Source organism: Plecotus auritus, assembly GCF_963455305.1.
Source record: "Plecotus auritus genome assembly, chromosome: 2".
NCBI lineage: Eukaryota > Metazoa > Chordata > Mammalia > Chiroptera > Vespertilionidae > Plecotus > Plecotus auritus.
Window position 1 is genome coordinate 73,258,800 of NC_137771.1, and position 23,667 is coordinate 73,282,466.

Consider the following 23,667-nt stretch of genomic DNA (forward strand, 5'->3'; position numbering starts at 1 on the left):
CAGGAATGCGTAAGGCTTAATTTTGAGAACACAGAAAGTCTAACTCTACTTTGTTTAGTAACACTAATCAGTGTTACAAACCAATAGAATTAAAAAGGTTGTTCAACATGGCAATAAATTTACTTACCTGTGATTAGGACTCCAAACGAAGCAAACATCATTTACATTTTAAAGATTCATGGAAAAGAATAGCCTACAATCTGTTTTGTTGTATTTTCTCAGCATGTCACTTTGGAAAGGAGTATAAAATCTCTGTGCATTAGTCACTATTTATGTCAATAGTTACAAATTTAATACTACTATTAGATTAGGTGACTATTAGATTACTCTCCTACCATACTGAAAGACCCACCTTAGGATATAGGGTAGCCCTGAATTAAACTGCTCTGGGAAGTGACCAAGAGATCCTAAATGAGATGCCCATAGGTAAACTGAGGTACTAATGAGATTAACTTGAATATGAAATTTTCTATATCTGATGAAATAAAGTGGTTCTTGCCAACTACACATTTTTATGATGAACTTTAAATATTTTCTCTATGGAAAACCAAAACTTTACTGCATATACATAAAAAGAGAGCCCTGCATGAAGAAATTAACCATAGGAAGCACAAAACCTTCCAATTTTCTGCCCTGACCGGTTTTGCTCAGTGGATAGAGCGTCGGCTTGCAGACTGAAGGGTCCCAGGTTCGATTCCGGTCAAGGGCATGTACCTTGGTTGCAGGCACATCCCCAGTAGGAGGTGTGCAGGAGGAAGCTGATTGATGTTTCTCTCTCATCGATGTTTCTAGCTTTCTATCCCTCTCCCTTCCTCTCTATAAAAAATCAATAAAAAAATATATTAAAAAAAAACCTTCCAATTTCCTTTCTACCCTATGCCATGAATACCAACAAAGCTCCTTAAGAAATCCATTTTTAAAATGGACTCAAGGACATTTCTTACTATCAAAAATTCAAAACAGAGAGGCCCAGTTTCTTATCTAAATCATGGAGCCCAGAAAACTCCCAAGTTAGAGACCAAATATTCTGTTAGGCATTTTCACAGCCTTGTTGGCCTTTTTCTCAATAAATAGAATAAATTTTCCAAATAAAATAGCAAGCAGATTTCTAGCAAAAATTATTCCACTACTGACTGTAGTTTTTCCTGTTCTATTTCATTAAATTATTTCCTGCTCTATTTCCACTATTTGCCTAACCCTTCAACTTCTTTAATGACTTTGAAAAGAGGTAAGTTAGCTTCCATAGCATACCTCAGGCTAAGATCTTCCTGAGGTGGCTTAGTATAGCTTGGGAAATTGCAACAGTTATACTCAGATGAAATTCTCCCTGAAATGTTTATGTATTAGTCAGAGCCAATCTCTTGCAGAAGAAGATATTACAATATTTGAGAACAGTTCATTTCTACCTCCTAAGTTTCTCTTCTCCAACATTTAAATATTATTCATATCAAAATTATCTTGTTTTCCTGTAAAAGGACTCTAGTCTCTACTTTTACCCTTAAATATGGGGCTTTGAGTAGTATGGCAACAACAAAGAATAATTGGGAATCTTATATTTTTTCCTTTTATCTCTCAGTATCTAATATGTAAGGTTTCTGATGTGTAAATCCAACTGAACTGCTCAATAAGTACTTAAATATCGATCACATATCCCTTTATTTTGGGAGTAACAGCATTTGTGTTGGTCTCACCTTCTCCATATCCAGGACTTTATCCTGCATCTCCTTTAGTGCACACTGAGCCTCAGCTTCCCTCAGACGGGCCTGAACCAATTCCTTCTCTAGCTGTAGCACAAAATCTTCATTGTAGCTGGAACTGCATTTATGCTACAAATTACAGACATATACTGAAATTTCATGAAGCATAAACATGTATGTATAATAGAAATAAATGCAATGGCACAGTACAGTTATTAAGGGCAATCAAACATAAAAGTTCCATCTACCCAATATTTTTAGCATATCTCCTCCAAATAACTTTTCAATTAATAAAAAAGTTTGACATCCATAAAGAGGATCACATTATTATTGGGTATTGGTAACCAGTTATTATACTAATCAAATCCAATGTATAGAAAATAGCTCTTTATCTTTCTATCCATCCAGATACTAAGAATCTGCCCTGATTCCATAGACCTGCACTGTACAATAGTGCAACCATTTGCCGCCTGTGGCTACTGAGCATTGAATGTGGCTCGGTCAAGTTGAGAAAGGCTGTAAGTGGAAAATACAAACTGGATTTTGAAAATGTGAAATACAAAAGGTAAAATATATCATTAATAACTTTTATATTGATTACCTGTTCAAATAATATTTTGAAAATACTGAGTTAAACAAAAATATTCATTTATCTGTAATTATTAATTACTACTTCTAATGTGGCATTTTAAATGCCAATGTGGCTCATTATATTGCTATTGGACAGTACTGTTATAGACTACAGAAGATAAGTACAAATTTACTGAAAATTCTATTTTAATCTAATAGAAATAAAAACAAGGGATCCACAATAATGTGAACCATCCTAAATCCCAGCAAAACAAAAATGTATTTTCTTTTAGAAATATAGATCTCTTTAAAAATATGCATAAAAATTAGTGCTGGAAGCAGAGAAAAATGCAGATGCTGCATGAACAAATTAACCATAGAAGCATGAAACCTTTCCATTTCCTCTCCTACGCTATAATGTGAATAGCAATGCAGCCACTTAAAAAATCCCCTTTTAAGCCAGTTTCTACACAAAAGTTGTTTTAAAAAAAGCAAAAATATGTCTAATTCACCACCTTAAAAGACTTCCTAAAATAAAGTATCACTTTACATTTAACTAATGTAGTAAAGAAAAAGTGACAACTCATAATTTCCAAATAGAGTCATAGAGAACAATCTCCTACTGAACTAGCATGAGAATGGCTCCTTTTATTCTTCAGAATATTAGGAACAAAACCGATGTCAGACTAAAACTCTATTTAAAAAAACTGTTAGATGCCTAATTAAAACATATGGTACTCCCTTACCCCAATTACCCAAACAGATGACGTCGTTTTTTAAAATGAACAGTTCACTTACTAAGCAAATAAGGACTTTTTAATTCAATACATTACACATTATTTCTCCTAGTAATTTTCTGATACAATTAAAACATTTCATTACAAAAAATACATCTGAAACAAGTATATCACTTTAGCAAATACTTAACCTTACCAAAAGGCACTCTTTTGGAATGACCAAATAACAGGTGTCATCGTTTTTGTTTAATGAGATCATAGCTATTTTATGAATAATTCCAGGATTTTTTGCCCTTAACCTAAAGCCCTAGAAACTGCAGTTCAGGTTTGTTTGCCAAGACTCTATTTTAGGAAATCCCCAGGAATACATCAAACCCAAATGGCCCATATGAGAATGGACTCATTGACCTGGTATAAACCAAATGATCCAACCAAGCACAAAAAAGTGTTACTAAGATTGGGAGAAATTTTTTCAATAAAATTTACAAAACTTCTAATTGTTCTCTTGTTCAAGTGGTAAATTCTAAATTCCACAGTTTATATGTTACTTCTCCTTTCATACTTCCCATTTGTTCCTCAACCCACTGCAAACTAGGCTTAGTTCTTGATAAAACTGCTCTAATTACAAACAGCTCTTATCTTTACCAGTCAACTGATTAATCTTAAGTAAAACTTTCTCCTGCCTTAGATTTTGGGATATTTCTCTTCCCTGGTTCTCCTGCCTATCTTCTCTATCTCCTCTACCAATTCTACTTCAGATAGGTATCCATGAGTTTCAATATTGTGTTTTCTCTCAATCTTTCCTTTAATTTTCTTATTTTGTAAATCCATCCTATGTGATTTCTTCCATTGTCTATATAGTAGTCTGCATGTATAGGCAGTAACAGATACTGTCTTTATATAGTCTACTTAGAAGATGTATGATATCACCAAGGAAGCATCTATTAAAATAACAAAATGGGGAAGGTAGAGACAAAGAGGGACAAGAAGAGAAAGAGAGGACAAACAATGTTGGAATGGAATGGAATGGAATGGAATGGACTCTCAAGTCCATATTTCCAGCCCACATCTTTTTATTAAGCTAGAACCATATTCACAATTTCCTACTGGTCTTCTGAATCTGGTTGATCTCATATTCACCTCACATTCAACATGTCAAAACTCAACTCCCCATCTTTCCTCCCTAATGTATTACTATTTTGCTAAAAATCCCACCATCTAACATATGACCAAGTCAAAACTTCCCCTCTTATATTCCCCTTATAATCATAGAACCTGAATAATTTTTCTTCCAGATATCTCTTGAATTTGTCTGTTCCTCTCCACCTTTATTGTCTTTGTTTTTGTTCATGCCCTCAACTCTTTCTTTGGACTACTGCAGTAGTCCTACATATATCCCTTCCTGTTTAGTGGGTATCAGTATTTTATGTTACATTTCACACTAAATTGAAATGAATAGAAAGCATTTTTATAATTCTTCCACCTGGACCCTACTGTTTTGAGCCAGAGGAATTTTTTTGATTCCACATTTATTAATACAAATGTGTTACTGAACATTATACAAACACTGAAATACCTTTAAAAAGTATTCAGGATGAATCTAACTCCGCTAAGCCACTTCCACCCTGGCCAATTATATTCACACACACTTTTGTTGGACAAAAAGTATTTTCATTTTAAAATCAATTGGATAGGATGATCCATTCTGTGGATACCAGTCAGCCTCCTTCCTAGCCACTTCCATCATTGTCCCCAAACAGGCTTATGAACAAAGTGGTCATGGTGACGGGGTGGAGGGGGGGGAGGTTATGCATGGGCTCAACAACATGGATTTCCACTCACTGAGGCTATGGCCACTGCAGAGTGTCCCATCTGCCAGGAGCAGAGACCAACACGAAATCCCTGATATGGCACCGATCAGTCAGCTACCTGGTGGCAGGTTGATTACACTAGACCATTTCCAACATGGAAGGGGCAACATTTTGTTATTGGACTAGACACGCACTCAGGATATGGGTATGCGTTCCCTGCATGCATTGTCAAATTAGCATCAATGTACTTAAAGAATGCCTTATCCACCAGCATTGCTTCTGAACACAGAACTCACTTCACAGCAAAAGAAGTGCAATGATGGGCTCAAGTTCACAGAATTTATTAGTCTTACCATGTTCCCTAATATCCTGAAGAAAATGGCTAGACAGAACAGTGGAATGGCTTTTCTGAAGACTTAGTTACAGTGCCAGCTAAATGGCAATACCTTGCAGGACTGGAGCAAGGTTCTCCAGAAGTATGAATATGCTTTGGATCAGTGTCCAATATATGGGTTTTTTTCCATAATAAGGATTCGCAGATACAGGAATCAAGAGGTAGAAATAGGAATGATACCACTCACTGTTACCCCTAGTGACTCACCAGCAAAATATCTGCTTTGAGACTCTACACTCCGCTGATCTTCAGATCTTAGTTCCAGAGGGAGGAATCCTTCCACCAAGAGTCACAACAATAATTTCACTAAACTGGAAGTAGACTCACCTGGCCACTTTGAGATCCTTATGCCTCTGAATCAATAGGCAAAGAAGGGAGTTAAGGTGCTGGCTGGGTGACTGATACTGACTACTAAGGAGAAACTGGACTACTAGTCCACAATAGAGACTAGGAAGAGTATGCCTGGAATACAGGAAATCCTTTAGGGTGCCTCTTAGTATTATCATACCCCATGATTAAGGTCAATGAAAAATGACAACAAACCAATCTAGAACCTTCAGAAATGAAGGTTTGGGTCACCCCACCAGGTAAAGAACCATGACCAGCTAAGGTACTTGTTGAAGGCAAAGGAAATAGAGTGGGTAGTGGAAAAAGGTAGTCAATCATAAATACTACCACCACATGACCTGTTACAGAAATGAGGATGGTAATTGTCCTAAGTAGTTCCGCTTTATAAACTTTATTGTTGAGAGTATTACAGATATTCCCTCCCCCCCGCCCCCCGCAAGCCTCCTGCACCCGGTTCTGACCATGGCCTCGGCCCTAGGCCTTCGACACCCTATTGTCTATGTCTATGCATATATGTATATGAGTAGTTCCTTTTAATTTTGCTATGAATATGTTTGTGTGTGTATCTATCTATCCATTTATCTATCTACCTACCTATCTTCTTTCCTCTTATTCCCTTATCTATATATATAAAAAGCCAGCGACTGTAATGGCCTTAACAACCATAATGACCGGTCACTATGACACCCACTGTGACCAGCGAACCTGCCGATCAGGGGATGGGGCTGGCCAGCCAACCTCACGGCCCCTCCCCCTGCCAGCCTGCCCCTGATCAGACTCTCCCACTCCATCAAGAGCTGGCCACAGGCCAAACTCCCCCTCCCTTCCCCCAGCCAGCCCGCCCCACCACGATAGGCCCGCAGCCCCTCCCCCAGGTTGGCCCGCCCCTGATCGCACCCCCCACCCCAATAGGGGGCAGGGCTGGCCAGTCAACCTCCTGCAGCCCCTCCTCCCGGCTGGCGACGCCCCCGATGAGCCCCCACCACCTTGATCAGCCTGCAGCCCCTCCCCCCTACTGGCCCCACCCCTGATCATGCCCCCACTCCAATAGAGGGCGGAGCCAGCCCAACCTCCTGCAGCCCCTCCCCCTGCCTGATCCCACCCCAGATTGGCCCCCCCACCCCATCAGAGGCAGGGCCAGCCAGTCAACTGCCCATAGCCCCTCTCCATGGTCAGCCCTGCCCCCAATCGGCCCCCCAACCCCAATCAGGGGCAGGGCCCACTGGGCAATCGCCCGCGGCCTCTTCCCCCAGCTGGCTCAGCCCTGATCAGGCCCCAATTGGGGCGGGCCAGCTGACCAACCTCCCGCCATCTCCTCCTCCCAACAGGCCCAGCCCCCATCCACCCCAATTGGGGCAGGCCGGCTGGACCCCACCTGTGCACGAATTCATGCACTGGGCCTCTAGTTTAATATAAGATGCATTAACTTTATATTATAGTACTAGATAAGTACTGTTAATTTTACATCATAGTATTTAAGTTACAGGATATCAAGAAAACATCACTCAAGGACTTTACCTCCTCTTCTGGGGAAGGCTTTACTGCATTTTTGGTTGTGTGTAGGATAACTGCATCATGCTAGGCAGAATTATGACCTTTTATTATGACCTTATGCGGAGATTAAGTATGGTTTATGGAGATGCACATGGGTGCCAAGTTGATAAGGGCTGGACTTGTGATGGTTTATTTTGTGTCAAATTGGCTAGGCCATGGGATGCCCAGATTAAACATTACTTCTGGGTGTGTCTATGAGGGTGTTTCCAGATGACTTAGTAGACTGCCCTCCTCAGTGTGCGTGAGCATCATCCAATCTGTTGATGGCTAAATAGAACAAAAAGAGGAGAAAGGTAAAATTCATTTCCTGACCTAGCCAGTTTTGCTCAGTGGGTAGAGCACTGGCCCATGGACTGAAGGGTCCCAGGTTCGATTCTGTTCAAGGGCACATACCTCATTTGCAGGCTCGATCCCTGGCCCCAGTCAGGGTGCAGGTGGGAGACAACCAATCGATGTGCCTCTCTCACATTGATGTTTCTCTCTCTCTATTTCTCCCCCTCCCTTCCACTCTCTCTCTCTGAAAAATTGATAGGAAAATGTCCTTGAGTAAAGGTTGACAAAATAAATAAAATAAAATAAAAATAGCATTCTTTTTAAAAACTTTCATTTCCTTTCTGCCTGCTTGCGCTCCTCCTGACAGTTGGACTGAAATTCTGGGATTTATACCACTGGCTTCCCTGGCTCTCAGACCTCTGGTCTTAGACAGGAATTATACCATTGGCTTTTTCCTAGGTCTCAGGTAGCAGATTGTGTGACTTCTCATTCTTCATAATGGCGTGAGCCAATTCTTCACAATAAATCTGTGTGTGTGTGTGTGTGTGTGTGTGTGTGTGTGTGTGACAGAGAGAGAGAGAGAGAGAGAGAGAGAGAGAGAGAGAGAGAGAGAAATTGGTTCTGTTTCTCTGGTGAACAGACTAATACAAGGTAAATTTTATAAATAAGATTTAATTTGTTGATTAGGTGTTTTATTGTTGTTGTTTGTTTTTGGTCCATTTAAAATTTGACCCATTGAAGCTTCTGCAATTGAATTCTCTTTTTTGGTCATTATTTTCTACTATTTTGAATTTTCCCTGTTCAAACTTTTGCAGATCTAAGTTTTGTCAGGAAAGTGATACTTGTGATACTTCTATCAATTTTTAGTCTACTAAAAATTTTACCTTATCAGTTTTAACTCTTTGTAAGTTTTGTTTTTGTTGTGTGTGTGTGTGTGCTGTTGTTGTTTTTTTGTTACTAACAGTCTATGCTATTGGCCAAGCAATCTGGTAGAATCATAATAATTGAATAATGTTAATACTAATTCTAACAACAGCTACCATTGACTGAGCACTCACTACATACAAGGTATTATTCTAAAGTACAACACACTTAAGTCTCAACAACCCTCTCTTACACACAGGACAAACTATAGCACAGAGAAGTTAAGTAACTTGTCCAGGGACACACAACCAGTGAGTGGCAGGATTGGCATCAAAGTGGCCATGTTAAAATATGCTGCTGTGGACTGTAAACTATCTGTTTGTTTTTCCCATAAGAGAAAAAAAGTACTATTTATAAAACAGGGTTTAAAAAGTTTATAATGATGATGATGATAAGAGCTATTATCTAGTGAGTACTTATTATGTGCCACACAAACACTAAGCACTTTATATTCTCATTTAACCTTCATCTCTTTTTTTAAAATTTATTATTTATTAAAGTATAGTTGATAGATAACACTGTATTAGTTTCAGGTGTACAACATAGTAATATGACATTTATAAATCTTACAATGTGATCATCACATTAAGGCCAGTAACCATACAAAATTATCACAATATTACTGACTATTTTCCCTATGCTACCCATTACATCCCTATGACTTTACTAATAAGGTAACTAACAAGACTCAGCAAGGTTAAACAGCAATCAACAATTCTGTTAAACCTATGTTCTTAGCCTTTAAGCCATAAAAGGATTGAAATAATACAGGGTGGGGCAAAAGTATGTTTACAGTTCTGAATACATGATACAGAGCTTATTCTTGTATTATTATTGTATTACTAGAGGCCTGGTGCACGAAATTCATGCAGGGGGGAGGGTGTCCCTCAGCCCAGCCTGCACCCTCTCCAATCCAGGACTGCTGGCTCCCAACTGCTCGCCTGCCTGCCTTCCTGATTGCCCCCTAACTACTCCCATGCCAGACTGATTGATGCCTAACTGCTCCCCTGCCAGCCTGATTGCCCCTAACTGCCCTCCCCTGCAGGCCTGGTTACCCCTAACTGCCCTCCCCTGCAGGCTTGATCGCCCCCAACTGCCCTCCCTTGCAGGCCTGGTCCCTCCCAACTGCCCTCCCGTGCTGGCCTGATCGCCCACAACTGCCCTCCCTTGCAGGCCTCGTCCCTCCCAACTGTCCTACCCTGCTGGCCATCTTATGGCAGCCATCTTTGACCACATGGGGGCAGACATCTTGTTTTGAAGCGATGGTCAATTTGCATATTGCTCTTTTATTAGACAGGATAGAGGCCTGGTGCACGGGTGGGGGCTATATGGTTTGCCCTGAAGGGTGTCCTGGATCAGGGTGGGGGTTCCCTTGGTGTGTGGGGTGGCCTGGGCGAGGGGCCTGTGGTGGTTTGCAGGCCAGCCACGCCCCCCAGTGACCCAAGCGGAGGCCCTGGTATCTGGGATTTATTTATCTTCTATAATTGAAACTTTGTAGCCTTGAGCAGAGCCAAGCCTCCTGCTTGCTCTGTGGCCACAGCCATTTTTGTTGGTATTTATGTATCTTCTATAATTAAAACTTTGTAGCCTGGAGTGGAGGCTGGCCAGGGTGTGCAGAAAGCTTGGCTTCCTCCATTACCAGGGAAACCCAAGCCTCCTGCTCGCGCCATGGCCTCAGCCATCTTGGTTGGGTTAATTTACATATTCACTCCTGATTGGCTGGTGGGCGTGGCTTGTGGTTGTAGTGGAGGTACGGTCAATTTGCATATTATTCTTTATTAGATAGGATTTTCCATACGAAAAACTGTAAACCTACTTTTGCCCAACCCTATTTTAAAGAGCTTGATATACTGTTTTTATATGTACCGTTCTAAGAATTAATGCTATAACATTTAAAAACTGAGCATTGCCGAAACCGGTTTGGCTCAGTGAATAGAGCGTTGACCTGCGGACTGAAGGGTCCCAGGTTCGATTCCGGTCAAGGGCAGGTACCTTGGTTGCGGGCACATCCCCAGTAGGAGGTGTGCAGGAGGCAGCTGATCGATGTTTCTCTCTCATCAATGTTTCTAACTCTCTATCCCTCTCCCTTCCTCTCTGTAAAATATTAACAAAATATATTTAAAAAAACAAAAACAAAAAACTGAGCATCTACAAAAATTTAAACAGCTCACGTTATGTTCTTATAATAAGAAATTCTTAGATTATATTTCATATTCAAATTAGTAACCTGGACAAATATACAATTTGTTTTACCAAATGACAACTGCCACAATTATGATGGCTGAAGGGGTCACTTATTTAAAAATATATAAATAATGAATGACTTCCCTATATTTACATCAAGTTCACTTTTGTCAATGAATCTCTTAATGTTCCTGTGTTACCAGCAATCCCATGCTAATGCAATTCACAGAAAAAAAATTTTAATAAGTAGAATCTCTGCTTTTCAATCTCACATGCTTTTCTGGTGTTGCAAAAGTTACAAGGAAAAAGATAAGCTAGAAAGCCCTTATTAATCTTTCTTGCTTGTGTCCTGAGTAAAACAAAAGAATGAATTCTCACATTCAATGTTAGAAGGACATATGAGTGATACAGTGAGTAGCAAATATTTGTTCTTAAAGAGGCTTCTTGTATTACCAAGTACAAAAATCTAAATTGGAAAAAGGATTGTCTATATAGATATATCAAATAGTCTCTAGATTTAATTATACATTAAGCAACTAAGTTTAAGACCTGACCTGGGATAGTTTGACTGATTTATCACTGTACAGTCAGAACTAAACTGTGCTTTCCATACTAGGTGAGCAAACAGTATTGAGTGAATAAATTAGTCAACTCTTTGTTTAAACAACAAAAACAACAACAAAACCCTCTATTATATATTTTATATTAAACATGGGGAGTGGTAATTGAATGTTGCAAAAATAATCTATAAAGCCCATCCTATATAATAAAGGGCTAATATACAAAACGTCCCCTTGGGAGTTCGACTGACCAGGAGGTTGACCGCTTGCTATGACGTGCACTGACCACCAGGGGGCGCGCAGAATGAAGGAAGGCCCCGGCTGGCAGCCTGGGAAAGAAAGGCCCTGATTGGCCCTGATCGCCAGCCAGGCCTAGGGAACCTACCCGTGCACAAATTTCGTGTACCGGGCCTCTAGTAGAATTTATAATAGTGTGGAAATATGTTACATCTCTATTGTCACATCTAAAGCATCTGAAAAAACTATTACATAAGGCAAGTAGTCTAGAATAAGATTCTATACCACAAGACAAAATTACAACAGAAAAAAATTAAATGAAAAGTTGTATCTTGCTCTGCACCTCAGCATATGAGCCCCAAATAATGTTTGTAATCCTTCCTACTACTTGATCCAAATAGTCTTTTAAAAAATTTTTGCCAAGCAATATGAATATACTACTTAAATATTTGCCACATGAAATTTTTTGAAAAATTGGTACATCATTTTTAAATGATTTCTCCCAAACATCTGAAAAAGTATATACATCCTTTAAGATGGAAGTTTATCTCTGATTACTTATATACTCTTAAGTGCAAGATTTTTTTTTAATGCTGAAGAAAATGTTAAAACAATTATTACCATTATAGAGGACTCTCGTTTACTATTTAAGCTGAAAAGAAAAAGTGATTACAAATGGATGTAAAACATTTAATCTTAGACTAAAGTCAAAATTAATTTTGGGATAAAACCTCTGTCCAGATTTATAGGCATATTAATCATCAGCATAAGAGTTTATCAAACTCTTAGATTGTAGTCCAGCTGGTGTGGCTCAGTGGTTGAGTGTCAACCCATGAACCATGACCAGTCAGGGCACATGCCCGGATTGCAGGCTTAATCCCCAATAGGGGGGCATGCAGGAGGTACCTGATCAATGATTTTCTCTTGCCATTAATGTTTCTATCTCTCTCTCCCTCTCCCTTCCTCTCTGAGATCAATTTTTAAAAATTTAAATAAATAAAAATGAAAAAGAAAACTCTTATTAGACTATAAAGTCATCACTCTAGAAAGACTTACATCAACTGACCAATATTATAAATTAAATGCCTTTTTCTTGAAATGTCAAGTAAAGCTAAGCAGTATTATAACATAGGAAGAGATGTTAAGGGGGTGGGAGGGAAGAAAAGTCTCTTTACAGAGGAGCATTAGCTAGTAAGTGTAGAAAAAAATGAAATATGAAAATCATCATTTTGGAAACCCAATCAGTGAATGCTAAAACCATTAAGTAAAAGGTCAGTGAACAGAACACAAGATATTTACTTGGTACAAAAATATTTCCCAACAGATTATTTAATAGTTGCAAAGAAGAAACCATACCTTTACAAGGGCAAGAGTCAACGGAACCAAACTTAGGATGGTAATCAAACTCAACATCACTAAATAGTAAGAACCATTTATATTATGTGCTTTCTGATTTAAATCAAAATAAAGTTCACAACATTATCTATCATCCAAATGTTAAAAATGTTTAACTGAATCCAGTTTATAGGAAATATGATACCACAAGGAAGCAATCAGACGCACACAGAATATCAGACAAGAAAACTTGGCTACATTTGTAAAAAGTCAATGTCATCCACGATACTGGTTCTTTCTTTTCCTTTTAGTCAGTAGACAGAGGTTTATCAACTTTATTAATCATTTCAAAGAACCAGTTTTTCAGGGATTTTCTCCATTTTTGTTTTGTGATATTTTAATTTCATTGATTTCCACTTACTTTATGTTGAATTTATTCTTATATGTCTAGATTTTTAAGGTAGAAGTTTAGATTGGTTTGAAACTTATTTCCTTTCTTAATATAAGCATTCAATACTATAAATTTTCTACTAAGTATTGCTTTAGGGATCCCATACATTTTAGTGTTTTTTATTGATTGATTTCAGAGAGAAGGAGGGAGAGGGAGAGAGAGAGGAAAAGAAAGAAACATCAATGATGAGAGAGAATTCCTCAATCGGCTGCCCCCTGCAGATCAAGGCCGAAACCCAAGCATATGCCTTGACCGGGAATAGAACCGTGACTTCCTGGCTCATGAGTTGATGCTCAACCACTAACCATACTGATAAAGTTATGTCTTCGTTTTCACTTAATTCAAAATATATTCTAATCTTCTGTGAAATTTTCTCTTTCACAATAGGTAAAAATATGTGGTTTAATTTCCAAATATATGGGGATTTTCCAGATATATATTATTAGTTTCTAACTGAATGCTGTTAGAGTCAAAGAAGATACACTGTGTCTCCTTCAATTACTTTAAAAATTTTTAAGTTTATTTTATGGCCCAGAATATCTTCTAGCTTTGTAAATGTTCCATGTGCGCTTAAAAAGAATACGTATTGTGCTAAATATGTATTCTGATAAAGTGTTCCATAAATACCAATCAGCTCAAGTTGGTTGACAATGCTGTCTAGGTCTTCTATAACCCATACTGATTTTCTACCTAGTTGTTTCATCAATTACTGAGAAAGGGGTATTGAAGACTCCAACTGTAACTGTGGATTTGTCCACTTCACCTTTCAGTTCTATCAGTTCAGCTTCATGCTCTCTATTAGGAGCAGACATATGTTTGAAGACATATTCCTAAACACATACAATTGTATATAAGATTGTTATGCCTTCTTGGTGAACTGGCTCTATTACTATCAACAAAATGTCCCTCTTTATTCCTGGAACTATCCCTTGTTTTAAAGTCTACTTTGTCTGACATTAATACAGAAACTCTAGCTTTCTTTAGTTTAGTGTTTCCATGGTATATCTTTTTCATCTTTTTACAATTTCCCTCCCAGTGCAATTAATACTTTGTGTCCGACAGTTACAGGCAGACCACCTTGATCCTTCACTCCTGGAAATATTTGGGGATTTTCCAGATATATATTATTAATTTCTAACTGAATGCCCTTAAAAGTCAAAGAAGATATTCTGTGTCTCCTTCAATTACTAGGGGGTGGAGAACCACCCTCATTAGTTGTTATGCTATTTACATTTCTTTTTTTAAATATGTTTAATTAATTATATTATTTTAGGAAGAGAGGAAAGGAGAGGGATAGAGATAGAAACATTGATCTGCTGCTTCCTGCACACCCCACATTGGAGATCAAGCCTGCAACCCAGGAATCGAGCCTTGACCTCCTGATTCATGGGTCGACATTCAACCACTGAGCCATGCAGGCTGGGCTCTTACATTGACAGAGGGGCTGTGAGGGGCTGCAAGGGCTGGCAGTACTTAATTCCTTTTTATGGCTGAATGATATTTCATCATATGTATATATCACAATTTTTTAATCCATTCTTCCATTAATGGTCTTTTGGTCTGTGACCACTCTTTTGTGAATAATGTTTCCACAAACGTGTTGCTACATACTTGTGTGGATACCCATTTTCTAATCTTTGAGGTATATATCTAGTAGATGAATTATGGGTAATTCTATGTTATAAGATAACTCTATTTTATATGGTAACTCTGTTTAACTTTTTGAGGAACCACAAAACTGTTATCCACAGCAGTTGACCTTTTTATATTTCCACTAACTTTGTACAAGGGTTCCAATTTCTCCATCAATTTGCCAACACTTATTTACTGTTTAGCTTTTTTTATTAGAGCCATCTTAGTGAATGTGAATTGGCACCTCATGTGGTTTTATATGCATTTCCCTAAAGCCTAAACATGTTGAGTGTCTTCATATGTTCTTGTCCACTTGTAAATCTTCTTTGGCAATAGGTGTATTCAAGTCCTTTGCTCATTTTAAAATTGGATTGTCTTTTTGTTGAGTTTTAAAAGTTCTTTATATATTCTGCATGCTAAATCCGCATCAAATACATGATTTGCAAATATTTTCTACCATTCTGTAGCCTGCCTTTTTCTGGATAATGTCCTTAACATCACCTAAAATTTTATTTATTTAATATATTTCTCCTCAACTAGAACATACACTTCATGTAATACCAGATCTTCTTTTTCTTGTTTACTATTGCACTCTCAGGAAGTAGGACAATACTTTGTACATTATTTTTCCAGTGAATAACTGAATACATGGCTCTATTATCAAATTGTCACATCAGAGTCATATAGAATTAAGCAAAGTACAAAGTGTTTGTACAAACTAAACCTGATATCTTGACAATAAGTACAGAATAGTCAGATTGTTTTCTTTCTCGTGACTATGTATTTTGGCTGCTACTTATATTTGTAGAAAAGGAAAAAAAGGAGCGTTATATAAAGATCTGGGTCAAAAAAGTAATACTTTAGTGTCCATTTACTATGGTCTTGGCATGGAAAGAATTTTAACTAAAAAAAAAAAAAAAGATTTGGGAACCACAGCTTCCAGTCAGGCACGTGATCAATAGAGTAAACAACCAATTTGGATATTGTGTTCTGAGCACATTTAAGGTAGGCTAGGCTATGACGTTCATTAGGTTAGGTGTATTAAATGCATTTTTGACTTAACAATATTTTCAACTTATGGCTTTATGGGACATAATTACATTATAAGTAGAAGAGCATCTGTATTGCCAGTAGAAGGTGGTGGTGGTGATTATATTGGTAATTCAATACTTACTGCTGGAATACAGATTTAAATCCTTATTCTGAGTTCTGAAGAATTCATAAAGTTATACTGGAAGGTCAAAAACCTTTAGCAATAGATGTTCACTTTATATTAGTATTATGCCCACTATTTGCTAAGCAACTACTCTATTTGTCAAAATTCAAATGAATAAGATTTTGAGTCCTTGGATCTTAAGTACATTCTGCTCTCTAGAGCAATATCAAACAAAGGCTAAATAATCCTATATAATAAAGAGCTAATATGCTAATTAGACCGAATAGCCAAACAATCGTCCAGATGACCTTTGGATGAAGCCGGGGCTGCAAGGGGCTACGAGACCAGCCGAGGCTGCGAGGGGCTGTGAGGGGCTGCAAGGGCTGGCTGAGGCTGCAAGGGGCTGCAAGGGCTGGCCAAGGCAGCTGGGCTGCGAGGGCCAAGCCCCTTGCACGAATTTTGTGCATCGGGCCTCTAGTTCTATATAATATAACCCTAATATGCTATGTGTACGGTCATCCAGTTGGCCATTCAACCAATCAACTAGAGTAATATGCTAATGATATGCTATGGCCGCTCAATGACTCGCCATGATGTGCACTGACCACCAAGGGGGCAGACACTCTGACCGGTAGGTTAGCTTGCTGCTAGGGTCCGGCCGATCAGGACTGAGCAAGACAGGCCGGACACACCCTAGAACCCTCCTGCGGTCCTTCCCCGGCTGGCCAACCTCCCACGTCTCTCCCTGGCCCCAATTGTGCACCAGTAGGGTCCCTCAGCCTGGCCTGGGAGCTCTCGCAATCTGGGACCCCTTGGGGGATGTCAGAGAGCCGGTTTCAGCTTGACAGCGAACAACCAGTCACTATGATGCGCACTGACCGCCAGGGGGCAGATGCTCCATGCAGGAGCTGACCCCTGGTGGTCAGTGCACTCCCACAGGGGGAGCACCGCTTAGCCAGAAGTCGGGATCATAGCTGGAGAGTGCAGCGGTGGTGGCGGGAGTCTCTCCTGCCTCCGCGGCAGCGCTAAGGATGTCCGACTGCTGGATATCCCCCGAGGGCTCCTGGACTGCGAAAGGGCGCAGGCCAGGCTAAGGGATCCCCGCCCCCGAGTGCACGAATTTCATGCACTGGGCCTCTAGTTTGATATAAGATTACCTCTCAAATACTTGAAAATGACTATACTATGGTGTTCTTATAAAATCTTCTTTAGTATAATCTAAATATATCCTGGGCTTCCACAGTCTTTCTTATACTGTCCAGAACATAGTCTGTAAACATTTCACATGAGTTCTGGTATTCAAACTAAATACAACACTACAAATGTTCTACTACTTAGAACTGAATTGGATCATTATTCTTCTAGGAAAACCATACTTGCAATTTAGGGGGTGGGGCTGGGGAGGGGAGGGCAGCCATATTACATTATTGGCTAAGTCTTGATTCCTGTCAAAATTTCTAAGTCTATGATATAGCTTTGAATTTTAAACTTAAAGGCAAAGTTACAGGTTGATTTCTATGAGATAATCTTTTATTTCAGTTTCTTATTCTGAATAGATTGTTTAAATATGTTGGAATCCTGATTCACTATCAACATATTAGTGGCATTTCTGAAATATTCCATCCTATACAATTCTGAAACATACTTCACATATATTGTAAATAAAATAAAATCAGAAATTTAACCAAAGCTCTGTAACTTTCACCTATTTTGTTCATCTCTACTTTATTCTATCTGTTTTATAATTTATTCCAAAGGAGAATGTCTGCTTAGTGAGAAAACAAATGGAAATAAAATTGAAGTGGGGATCTGCTTTCTCCTGGTTATATCTTAGCCCTATATTGTGGGTCTATCTTGTCCATGAAAAAAAAGCACAAAGATTATTTTTGTTACACATAATTTTCAAAAGCTTCAGTTTATTCTGCCCAATTTTATTTGCCCACTTAACTTTTTCATTATGAACTAACATTCTATATTTTTATACATATCTACCCAAAGGTTTCAGTATTTGAAAAACAATGCAAAAACACTAGTAATTCATGATTCTGATGTATATGACTATAACTTATGCTAAATGTAAATATATACTCATCTATCCTTATAACAAAATCACATTGTACTGATAACTCAGTTCAGCTTAACTCCTAACATTACCCTCAATTCTGCTTGTTCTATTTTTATGCTCTTATATTATTGACATTGCATACAAAGACAGATCAAAATATTTTAGTTCTATCTTTTGAGTATTCTTTACCACTCTCTTATTCATTTTTAAACCATCTTCAGTAATATTAATAGACGATAATTAATTGATGTTGGGTTTTTTCAATTGTCAATTTTTTTTTAGTTTTCTGATTTTTATACCCATATGATGTTGTTTCTTAATTTCACTGAATAAAAGTAATGTCCACTTTGAAGTAATTATGTTTTTTGCTTCCCAATCCGTAAAGAGTTCCAGGGTTAACACAACCTTTCTCTGCCTACCCTGTTAATATCTAACTCCTACTTGAAAACAGAAAACTGAAACAAGAAATATCTTTTCTAAGGTTAACAGCTGACTTTTCTTTTAAACTCTCGTATTCTTGATTAAGATCACTCTAGTCTGAATTTGCCAACAGAAAACTATGTCTAAGTGTCAAAAGACACCTGAGGATAGCTGTACAATCAGTGGCTGTTCAGTACTCTTAGTTAACATTATTTTTGTAAGTTCATTCTTTTTCATTTTGACAACTTCTTTACTTTTAAAAAAAATGTAAGCATATACCTTAACCCATAACTTAATGTCTTGGTATAAGAAGGTAAGACTATCCTATCTAATAAAAGAGTAATATGCAGATTGACCATCACTCCAACACACAAGATGGCTACCCCCATGTGGTCAAAGATCCTGCCCCCATGTGGACATAAGATGGCCACCACAAGATGGCCAGCAAGGGAGAGCAGTTGGGAGGGACCAGGCCTGCAAGGGAGGGCAGTTGTGGGTGATCAGGCCAGCAGGGGAGGGCAGTTGGGAGGGACCAGGCCTGCAAGGGAGGGCAGTTGGGGGCAATCAAGCCTGCAGGGGAGGGCAGTTAGGGGTGACCAAGCCGGCAGAGGAGGGAAGTTGGGGGCGACCAGGCCTGCAGGGAAAGGCAGTTGGGAGGGACCCAGGCCTGCATGGGAGAGCAGTTGGTGGGGACCAGGCCTGCAGGGGAGGGCAGTAAAGGGAAAACAGGCTGGCAGGGGGAGCAGTTAGGCATCAGTCAGGCTGGCAAGGGAGTGGTTAGGGAGTGATCAGGCTGGCAGGCAGAAGAGGTTAGGGGCAATCAGGAAGGCAGGCAGGCGAGCAGTTGGGACCCAGCAGTCCTGGATTGTGATAGGGATGTCTGACTGCCCGTTTAGGCCCGATCCTTAAATGGGCAGTCGGACATCCCTCGAGGGGTCCCAGATTGGAGAGGGTGCAGGCTGGGCTGAGGGACACACACCCCCGTGCACAAATTTCGTGCACCGGGCCTCTAGTAGTATTTCATAAAACATAAATCACCACATTATCAAAGCTTTAAATGAGATAATTACATGTATTCTACATTGGATAGTATTTCATCTGCACCTTTAACAAAAACTAGCTGAAGTTGTGATTTTAAAATTATCCATGGCAAAATACCTATTATGAAACAGATTTATAAAACTTGAAAAAAAGGTCTGACGTACATCACTTATTTTCTACGACTGAAAACATAAAGAAAATAGTACCTATTACTAACAAAACTGCGTAGACAGAAAAAAAAATGTTAGAATGAGGAAACTTTAGGCCACAATAAGACACTATTACAGAACATAAGACTCAGAACTTAATTGAAATAGAAAATTATTATAACAAGAGCACAGAAGCTGTGCTTTTAAAAAGAATTTAAAGGAAAGGAAATGAGAAAGGTGAGAAAAAGTACCACTGGACTCCTTACCCATTGCGGCTGGTGCTGGAGCTTCCTGATGGTATTTTCAGCCTGCTCCAGCTTAGCACTGGCCTCATCACTCTGCTGTTTGATGGTGGCCAGTTCCCGTTTTATGAGGTAGTTTTCCTCAGCCTCCTGGGCTCTTGTCACTTGTCCCTTAGGACATAATTTTTGTGTGTATAAAGCAATTTAGGATAGAGTCAAGAAAGACTGTCTTTGTGAGGTTTACTTATTTATTTTGACTTTTTTTTTTAAATCACCTCAGAGAACAGAACAGCCTAAGCAATTGTTAGCCAGCAGCTCATTATTGCTCCAGCAAATTTTGGGGAAATAATGAAAAATTCATCTGACAATCTTAAGAACAATTCTTGTTTCAGTCAATAAAAATTCAATTCATGCAATATTATTGAATTGTACATGCAGGACTAAATGTCAATGAATAAGTAGTTAATTTCACAGAATCCACTGATTGCCATTTTGTAATACTTTAAAATAAGGTTAGCTTTAAAACGTGCAAAAGGTGCTTATTTTAATAAACCAAGATAACACCCTGTTATCAAGAATAAGCTTACACCCATATATACCACCTAAAATATTATTTTGGGGGGGGGGGAATGCATGTAAAATTGCATGCATTAAAATACAAATCTCGACATTTAAGACTTTCCTTAGAAGTTAGAGAAAATGCTAAAAAAACAAAATAAAAAACTATACCTGTATCAATCTATCTGCCAAGGAAGCACTTTCCTACAAAAGGAAAAATTCAGATAGACATGTAAGGGAAAGAAATAAAGGTGATAAAATTAGGAATAAGAAGAAACAAAGCATACCCAAATTCCACCTACTTTTCATGTAATTAAAATAAACATGAAGATTTTAAAGCTTTTTTTACTGAATGTGTTTTTATTCTTAAACCTTAAAAAATATATTAAAGAATAGGCTGCAGAAAGTCATGTACTAGAAGAGACTAAACACAAATTCCAAGAGGTTTTCCATTATTTGGAACAAGCAAATATTTTCCCTTTAAAGCATACTTTTAAATCTTTATTTTTAGAGTCAGTCACATTGTCAAACCACTTATATGAAAGGAAGAAGGAATTTGAGTAAGTAATTCCACTTACAAAGTGTGACAGCAGTTTGTGCAACCCCAACTTCCAAAGACGCAAAGCAAGAAAAATATCACAAATGAAATAAATGAGCTCAAGGTAATACACCCTAGCAATAACTGATTAAACTTTTTGGTTGCAGAATTTGATACATATGTATTTATAGAATTCTAAGTGGACACACGTAGACCATCTAAGTCAATAAAAAAGGTACTTAGTTTTTAGAATCAAAATCCAAGCTTAACTCTTTCTAACAGCACCTTTATCATTGTGAAGGTTCAATAAAATAGAAATGCTTTCTCTGTGAAAATATCTCACTCCAAAGATAAAAGACCACTAAGATGATATATATTTTACTATAAACTGAGTATTTATTGGAAAAAAGTATATAATTAAAAAAAAAAACACTAAGCTCAACCTTTTTGCAGATCACCAAAAAAGTAGAATTGTCATCAAAGCAACTCCAATAAGATGAAGAAAATATAGGAAAACTACTTTTGATTTAATATAGTGAACCTGCAATTATCATACATCAAAAATAGGCATGTAATTAGCATCCTGGTCCTTGTGCAGCACTATTTAATATAAAACCATTAATACTTTCCAAACAAAAGACAAAAATGCAAACTATCCATTTTTTATTTATTGCTTTCTTGAATATTGATCCATAGATTTTCAGGGAAGATTTAAAGATAATTGGCAATATCATAAAGAGTACTTTTAAGTTTACTTTCTCTCACCTTTAATCAAACACAAAACCCCAAAAATATCAAAGACTTTATAAATTCAGATGTTTTTCTTAAAATAAACCAAAACTCTTACACTATACTTTTATTATTCAATACATTCTTACAGCATCAGAAACAAGACTACAAAAGACATTATATCAAAAGCATAATATAAGAAAGAATGCAATATGTCCACATTTGCCCAGTTATTTTACATGAAACAAAGAGGAATAGGTAACAAGTGGTATCAAAATAATTTTAAAAACCAAAAGTTTAAGCACAATTCCCCAGTGTTGAAAATCATGGTGAATTTTTAAATAAGAAATCAGTCAGTCATTTTGACTAAAAGCAATCCTAGCTAGGCCTTATATGAGTCATTGCCACATTTAATATATGGCTAGAAAGGGCAATATTTGAAAATACTATAAATAACAGATTTTAAATTAAGTTACCTCAAAATAACATACATTTTATCTAAAGAAAACAAATGTTACTATATCTTACTTAAAACTTTAAAGTTTAAGAGCTAGTAGTGATCAATTTTTACTAATGACAAGTTAGTTAATTAAGTAGTACGCTAGGCAAGCTAAGCAGTTAATACCACAACTTTGGAGACATATAAGCTAGATTTCTTTATATAAAATAGACAGGGGGGAAAACTGTGTATTTAACAGAAGCTTACATAAGTAGTCATTTACTTACTTTTTCTAATGTTTCAATGCGTTGTTTTAAAAGCCTATTTTCCGTGCGTAACCTCTGAAAAAAAAAGAAAGAAAAATGCAAACAAACAAACAAAAAATGGTTTGGTTGCAAGCATTCCTGAAAGGGGAAAAAATACCTAAATCATAGTCCTTAAAAATACATCACACTTTATAAATAAGAAAAGAACCTAAGGAATGGTTATATTATTATCTGTCAAATTCTTAAAGACTCAGAGTAAGAAATACATGGCAAAGAAAATGACCTTTATCATTTCAACTGTGGTTCAATTTTAAATATATTCTACAGTACATACAGAAATAAGCCCTTTCTTTTCTGTACCTGTCATAATGACTAAACCAATGCTGTATTTTTTTTCAATGCTGTATTTTCTTATGTCTTAACATATGCATTAGATAGAAATGATTCTAACTCATTTATCTCCTACAAAGCCTATCTACATGAACAATATTCAAATGTCTATCAAATTTTTACAAAATAAGAAATCTGCAAAATGCATGCTCATAGAATAAGTATTAAACTGTTTTTAGCCGAAACCGGTTTGGCTCAGTGGATAGAGCGTCGGCCTGTGGACTGAAGGGTCCCGGGTTCGATTCCGGTCAAGGGCATGTACCTTGGTTGCGGGCACATCCCCGGTGGGAGGTGTGCAGGAGGCAGCTGATCGATGTTTCTCTCTCATCGATGTTTCCAGCTCTCTATCCCTCTCCCTTCCTCTCTGTAAAATATCAATAAAATATATTTAAAAAAAAACAAAACTGTTTTTAACTAGACCAGTCTCAATTTATAATGCATATATATGCCAAGTTGTAGAATTCCTTACATTCTGAAAAGATAAAGAATGAGATGTTGAGAAACCAAGATGGCGGCATAGGTAAGCACCTAAACTGCTGCCTCGCACAACAATTTCAAAACTACAACTAAAAGACAGAACGGACACCATCCAGAACCACAGGAAAGCTGGCTGAGTGAAAATTCTACAACTAGAAGGAAAGAAAAGCTCACAGAGAATTGGAGGTACGGCAAAGGGTCTTTGTGCGCGCAGAGAGGAAGGGCGGCTGAGAGCCTGGCTGACTTTCTCTGGCGGAAGGGGGAAGTAAGCACCCAACTGCACTGAACCCCAGTTCCGTCTGCACTGAACCCCAGTTCCAGGCGAGCCCCTGGGGACCCACGCTCTTACGGGGGGAGTCTGGACTCTCAGGCGGAGACTCGGGAGCCAGGGAAGGCGGAGGACTGAAAGCGTGCATGCGCCAGTGCGCACAAAGGCTGCAGAGGTTGCCACAGGCTTTCCCTAGTGGAAGGGAGTCAGAGGCTCCTGACT

General features: G+C 38.1%; 1 protein-coding gene across 4 annotated transcripts in view; it reads right to left on the reverse strand.

Annotated features, from left to right (window-relative positions):
• EVI5 (ecotropic viral integration site 5) overlaps positions 1–23,667 on the reverse strand; it is a 207,545-nt gene that overhangs the window by 86,161 nt on the left and 97,717 nt on the right. For 2 of the 4 annotated variants that reach the window (XM_080655651.1, XM_080655653.1), the window contains exons 11-15: positions 22,332–22,385; positions 20,917–20,946; positions 20,510–20,542; positions 19,805–19,951; positions 1,692–1,826 (exon numbers count right to left, since the gene is read on the reverse strand). In XM_080655651.1, the coding sequence (XP_080511777.1) occupies positions 1,692–1,826; positions 19,805–19,951; positions 20,510–20,542; positions 20,917–20,946; positions 22,332–22,385 (399 nt within the window). The remainder of the gene's footprint in view (positions 1–1,691; positions 1,827–19,804; positions 19,952–20,509; positions 20,543–20,916; positions 20,947–22,331; positions 22,386–23,667) is intronic. The other 2 variants (XM_080655652.1, XM_080655654.1) reach the window with 2 other exon arrangements.